Source organism: Phyllostomus discolor, unplaced genomic scaffold (assembly GCF_004126475.2).
Source record: "Phyllostomus discolor isolate MPI-MPIP mPhyDis1 unplaced genomic scaffold, mPhyDis1.pri.v3 mPhyDis1_scaffold_19, whole genome shotgun sequence".
NCBI lineage: Eukaryota > Metazoa > Chordata > Mammalia > Chiroptera > Phyllostomidae > Phyllostomus > Phyllostomus discolor.
In genome coordinates this window covers 25,298-31,756 of record NW_023397505.1, presented here as the reverse complement: position 1 = coordinate 31,756, position 6,459 = coordinate 25,298, and the positions used below count along the sequence as shown (strand labels likewise).

General features: G+C 63.2%; 1 protein-coding gene across 1 annotated transcript; it reads left to right on the top strand.

The window, feature by feature from the left end:
• The first annotated feature begins 580 nt into the window (after positions 1-580).
• LOC114489362 (testis-specific Y-encoded protein 1-like) lies at positions 581-3,889 on the top strand. Its single transcript, XM_036017274.1, has 7 exons — positions 581-726; positions 968-1,227; positions 2,219-2,294; positions 2,456-2,567; positions 2,688-2,833; positions 2,935-3,058; positions 3,790-3,889. Exons 1-6 carry the CDS (start codon positions 592-594, stop codon positions 3,046-3,048), a joined length of 843 nt encoding a protein of 280 aa, XP_035873167.1. The 5' UTR covers positions 581-591; the 3' UTR covers positions 3,049-3,058; positions 3,790-3,889.
• The last annotated feature ends 2,570 nt before the right edge of the window (positions 3,890-6,459 follow it).

Sequence of the window (6,459 nt, the reverse complement as noted above, 5' to 3'; positions counted from 1 at the left end):
TGACGGATGGACAGGCAGACCATTCAGAGGCCTGCCTTCTCTTGGCGCTTGTCCCTCTGGAGGGGAGGCTGGAGTCTCCTTCAGGGGCAGGCTTTCCCATTGCCTGGCCCTGGCACCTGCAGGGGGGTCCCTGCCAGCAGTAGCCTGTGCTTCAGGACCTGCGACCCCTGTGCCTCTCACTGGGTCTTGCAGAGTGACCCTGGGAAAGTGCCCTGGAGAGGTGAACAGGTAGGGAGAAGCCCTCCTCAGCACCTGCAGTCTACACACAGTAGGCGGCCACGGCCGGGGAAGGGCCAGAAAAGGTCAGAGGGTGAACTTCGTGGGCACCGGCTTGATGCGTGAGAGGGTTAGGCGCCCCCAGCAAGTGGGCCGACAGGCGGGGCCTAGGAGTGCGCCGCTCAGGGTAGCGCGGGCCGGAAGGACCTCAGAGGAGGTCACCGGGCTGGGCGTGGCCCACAGCCTGCTCCTGGACCCCTGGTCTTCCTCTCCACTAGGGGGCGACTGGAAGGCAGGCAGGTTCGCGCGCGCGCGTGCGCGCGCTCCCACTGGCACCAGCGCCTTGGCTGGCCAGGGCCTAGAAAGGCTGACAGAATGTGGGTAAGGGCGGTGTCGCGGGCCAGCTGCCCAGCCGCGGAGCCTGCAAACATGGCGAGTGCGGCTGTGCACGCAATCAGCGGTGCATCGTGCGCTACTGGGGTGACCATGGCACCCGCCAAGGCCCTCCAGGTGACAGGGCTGTCGGGATCTCGCGGCAGCGCAGCGCATGGGAGTCACGGAAGGCGGCGGGGGGTGGCCTTGAGGGCCAGGTGGCGGTGGGCTGGCCAAGGATAGCTACGAGGGGAGTGGGGGTGCTCTGCAGAAGCCCAGGCCCTAAGAGCCTGCTGGAGGTGGCGTGCCTGGCTGGGCAGAGGGTGGCGCGGGGGACCCAGACACAGGCTGGGTGCTGGACATGCGGGGTCTCGCGCAGGTGGTGGAAGTGGGGCCGGGGGACAAGAAGCTGACCGCAGAAGAGGCCCCAGTAAGGGCAGAGGAGAAGCCAGGTGGGAGCAGCGCGCGGCCACCCCTGGAGGCGCTGGCGGCCCTGCAGTGCCAGCTGAGGGCCGAGAGCGCCCGAGGCCACAGGGTCTACCTTGGTGTGAAGCTGGCCTCGGCCGAGCGGCGGAAGCCCATTCTAGAGCGTAGGCGGAGCATCATCCAGTGCATCCCTGGTTTCTGGGCCAAAGCCATATCCTTCCCCATGCTCTCCGTGGCGGGGGGAGGGGGGGGGAGGGGTGGGGGTCCGGGCGGTCCGCTGTGGTGAGAGGGGCGAGGAGGGGCAGGGCGCGCGAGGGGCAGGGGTGTGGGGGGGGGGGTAGAGCTTGGCACCTGCAGAGGTACAGTAAGGCCGCGTAGAGGGGTGGAGCGGGGTGATGATAGGCGGGGAGCCTGAGGGCCCAGCAGGGCGGGAACAGCTGACTCCGGGCGCCAGCGCAGAACGTGTGGGCACGAGCTAACATTCCCACACGGCAGATATCCAAGGCGCACTGCTACGCAGCACCCCAAGAGTCGCAAGGATAGTTTGCTCCAGGGACCTCGGGGAAAGAGAGGGGTGGCCCGCGCCCGCCTCCTGGACGCGTTCCTTCACGTGTTCTTGTCACACATCAGGTCCCAAGGAGCTTTGGGGGCAGGCGACAGAGCCTGTTCCCACCCTCCTTCCACAGGCACACCCAGGTGTGCATCCCCGGCCACGTGCACACCCACAAACACACAGACACACCCTTTTTGATGGCACTCCGCGGGTTTGGGGGAGTTCCAAAGAGGGAGACTGCCTTCTCGCAAAGCAGCGGTCTCTAGAAATCCTTGCGCGTTGGCACAGTTTCTGCGGGACAGGCGCGCTGCTTTCTCGGGCAGCCCAAGGGGCAGGGAAGGGCGCGGGCAGGGAACCTGAGGCCCGAGTCGCCTGCACCAGCACGCCCTGCAGAAGGGCAGGTGTCTCGGGAGGGCCGGAGGGGGGCCCTCCGGTCACAGTGCAGGCAGCCTCAGGAGAACATGCACCCAGGGGTAGCAGCGTCCTGAGCCTGTGTGAGTAAAGGCAGCCGGGGAGGGGACAGGAAGAGGGCACACGTGCGGGGTCCTGGTGGGAGGGCCGAGGCAGTCTCTGTTTCGGGTCCAGTCGAAGTCCGTGGCTCTCAGCTGTGCATTCCGTTGGCTCCGAAGGCTTCTTGACCAAAGAGCAGATTCGGAACCACCCCCAGATATCAGACATCATCAGTGAGCAAGATGAAGACATGCTTGAGTACTTGGTCACTCTGGAGGTCAGGCTGGGCTGGGCGAGGGGCAGGCAGGTGTGGGGGCCTGGACTCAAGGTGGGAGTGGTCGGAGCAGGGGGAGGAAGGGAAAGGGAGGCGGATGCTTCCGGCAAGCAGGCCAAGTCAGGCAGCGGGCACAGAGGACACCTGCCACCACGTCTCCGCAGGTGAGGGAACTGGGTGGGCCGAAGTACCGCTGCAGGTTGATGTTCTTCTTCCGGAGCAACCCCTACTTCCTGAATGAAGTGATCATCAAGGAATATCGTCTGAGCCTTGCAGGCGAGATGGGGTTCCTGGACGCAGGGGTGGGAGGGCACGCAGAACGGGTGGGGTGGGCTGGGAGATGGGTGTGGACGCTGGGCAGTAGGGGACCACACTAGCAGGTCCCTATTGCTTCAGGCTATCGGGCCACTCGTTCGACCGTGGTCCACTGGTTCTGGGACTACGAACGGGGGGCGCCCAGCCGCAGGCTTGACACAACCAGCGTCAACCTCTTCAACTGGCTGTCAGAGCACAGTCTTCCAGGCTCGGGCAAGATTGCTGAGGTGAGGCTGCACGGGCCATGGTCAGAAATGGTGATGCTGGAGGCCCCGGGTTTGTGCAGAGCTGTCTGGGACAGCCCTCCCGTGGGCTGTTTCGATTTCAGCTCATAAGTGAGGACCTGTGGCCCAGCCCCCTGAGGCACTACCTCAGGGGTACAAAGGCCCCAGTGGAGGGAGCCCAGACAGGACCGGTCGTCGCTGAGGAGCCTGTGGGCTAGGTGTGTGCAGGTGAGTTGTTGCACTTGGGAAACTCCTCTGAGAAACAGGAGCGAAAACTCAGGCTCAGGAAATCTGGATGTTACCCCAGGGCGCCATGTGGTTTGTTGAGAAAGTTTCAAATGGCGGTGTGGGGGGGGGGGGGGGGGGGGGGGGGGGGGGGGGGGACGGTGGTGGGGAGCTCGAGGGTTGGCGGCCTGTGCTCTCAGAGTGCTTACTTACCGGAAGCAGGATGCCTCAACGCGTTTCTGCAATTCTCTCCCTCTGGCACTTTGGGCGCTCCCCTACCTGGGCCCCGAAGCACTCAGGGCGCCTTGTGCACCCTGGCCCCCCTTCTCAGCTCTGCAGGAAAAGTCCTACCCTGCCATGCTGCACCTCTTCTCAGCCCCGAGGCCCGGGGTACCTATCTAAGCCCCGGGCTCCTTCAGCCAACCCCACCTCACTGCCGGTGGCACACTTTGGCTGTCCTGGGGGAGGGAGAGGAGGCGGGGTCCTGAAAGGGCAGGGCGCGATGACTGGGGGACAGCATGGGTCACAGAGTGGCCAAAGACGACTTTGGGTAGTGTGCCCGTGCCTGGGGGTGCAGGTGTGGGCCTGCTCACTTGGGAGTGAGTCCTGGGGGACGCTCGGGAGCGGGAAGTGAGCTGGGCAGGCTGCGCAATTGGGCCAGGGAGGACACGGCCTGGGCGCAGCCTTCCCATGCCACTGGCGGCTGAAGGATTCTGTGTGGTTTTCTGGCACAGGAACAAAGGCTGCCCAAGGGATCGCCTGTGGATGTGGGCGCAGAGAGTTTCCCTCATGTACCTGAGTGACGGGGGAAGGCACATAAAGTTCTCAGCAGTGCTTCCGTGTCTGTGTCTTTTGTGGCAGGGTCACGTGCCGCTCTTAAGCAGATCAGCTGGACCGACATTCACATGTGCAGTGCACGTGGAATCCTGACCCCGGTCCCATCGCTGACTGGAGGAGATGGGTGATGAGTGGGCTGGGCGTGGCCTGCGGACTCCCTTTGCCCCATCACAGCCCCGTGCGTGCCGCATTCTGACTTCACCAAGCTGTTCCCTCACCCAGGCAGCTTCGGCTCAGGGTCATCAGCCAGAATCCCGGTACGGGCCCGTCAGCGTATGCTGGGCGTCTCCATCTGTACAGTTTGTGTGTTTCCAACACCTGTTGCTACGTAGGTGCTAGACTGAGGACGAAGGCTGTGTGGCGAGTAGGCGGTATCTGTGCACTCAGGGGCTCCCCAGGCCCCTTCCTTTGCCGTTGCTTCCAAATGGCCACGTGACCTGACAGAGTCTGTCAGGGCTCCCAGGTGCAGTGGCAGATAGGAGGGCGTGACCGGGCCTGCCTCAGTTGTGCCTGGCGAGGATGCTTTCCCGTTCCTGTTGGAAGCGTGGTGGGAATTGCATGCTCCCCAGGCTGAGGGTGGGGACAGTACTGGAGTTTTTGAGCTGGAGGACCGCAGGCTGGTGGTCGAGGGGAGGTCAGGGGACGCAGTGCTGGTGGAAGCGGACTGGGGGGCCTTGGAGTAGGGTTTTGGCTTTTCCCTGTGATGAAGTGGAGGGCGATGACTGGAAGTCCAGCAGCGTACAGATACGAAAGTGCAGTGGGAGTAGGAGGAGGACTACAGGGGAGGTGGTGGAGGAGGAGGATTCAGAGGACAGGCCGGGACACAAAAGATGGAACGGCGGGATGAGGCCATGGGGCATTAGGTGGATGTGGAGGAGGCTCGGGGACAAGGTCTTGGGAGGAGGAGGGAAGGGGACTAGGTGGAAAGTAGTGAAAGAGGAGCTGGTAGGCGGGGAGGAGGTTGTGCCCGAGCCGAGAGCTGACAGCTGACGGCGGTGAGGAAGGAGTTGGCACTGGACGTACAGTTGGCGCTGGCAGGGGAGGATCTTTGGAGAAGTGCCAGCAGAGGAACAGGTGTGGGGCGGAAGAGGAGGCGTTTTTTTGCACAGATCTGGAGGTAGAACGTGAGCAGGACGGGGTTGGTGTTGGTAAAGTAGCAATTAGTGCAGGAGGGGGAGCCGAAGGTGCAGGAGGGGACACAGAGGGAGGAGCAGTGGGAGCTTGGGTGTTGGGGGAAGAAGCGGGAGCAAGGGGGAAAGATTTTGCAGGAGCTGGCGTTGCGCACGTAGGAGGAGGTGGTGGCCGAAGACCACCTGGTAGACGATGAGGAGCCTAGGGTCCAGCGAGGACGTTAGAGGGCTGAGCCTTGAGCACGGAGGCGCACGGACCACGGGGCGGATAGGTGGTAGTGGAGCCGTTTGTGCTGAAGGGGATGAGCTCCTGCAAGTGGTGCGGGTTGTGGGATAAGGGTGAGGTGTTGGTGGCAAGGAAGCATCTCTTGGGGAATCCGCTATTGTGGAGGGAGGAGGTGGTGACTGAAGAGCAGTTGTTGGAGGGGGGCGGAGCTTCTACTGGACTAGGGAACCCAGCAGCCCCAGCAGCAGCAGCAGCAGCAGCAGCAGCAGCTGCAAGGGAGGACGTGTAGGGCCTGAAAGTGGGAGTGCTAGTAGGGGAGGGGAGTTTTCAAGAACCAGACGTGGGAAGGCAGGAGGGGGTGGAGGCCGAAGCGCTGTTTGTTGAAGGAATGGAGCAAACAGCAACATGACGTCCTGCAGAGGGAAAGCAGCGAGAGGCAGAATCACCATGAGGAAAGGACGCAGGGGCAACTGGTTGCTGGGGAAGAGTTTGTGTGGGAGGGGGAGTGACACACACGGGAGGGTCAGGGCCCAGAGGAAGCGGAGGGTGAGTCGCAGGCCAAAGCCAAGGAGCGAGGCCGGGAGTCAGTGAAACGCGAGCAGGCAGGGCCTTGGCCCATGGGGCCCTGCACTTGGTCGCCACTGGAGTCTCCAGAGGTGCTCCAGCAGGAGGTGGAGCCCGTGCATGAGCAAGCCAGCGGGGCCTTCTCTGGCCCCCAGTGCATGGCTTGTTGAAGAGGAAGCCCCAACTGGGACTCGGGTGCGCCATTATTCAGAGCAGGTGTGGATTCTGGGCCGAGGCTGTGTCCTCGGTGCCCCAGTGCAGGGGCCTCGGTGTGCCAGGGTAGGGCAGGAGTAACACACCAGCGGGAATGGCTTGGAATGGACATAGACATTCCCCAGAAACGCTCAGGAGCTCAGACCTGGTGCAGAACAGCTCGGGGGCGGGGGGGGGGGGCGGGGCGGAGACCTCAGCCAGACGCAGACCTTTGGGGACATGCCTCATCTTCATGACAACAGTGCAGTCCAGACTCAGAGACAGAGCAAGGTCCGTACTGCACAGATCCTTCTGCGAGGAGTGCTGCAGGACAGGGGCTAGAGGTTCCACATGCTCGCTCAGAGCCTGCATGAGCGGATTTTCGAGAGCAAGGGCACGGCAGCTGAAGAAAAGGGGACCTACGGACCAGAAGCCACTTCCGTTCACTCCTACTC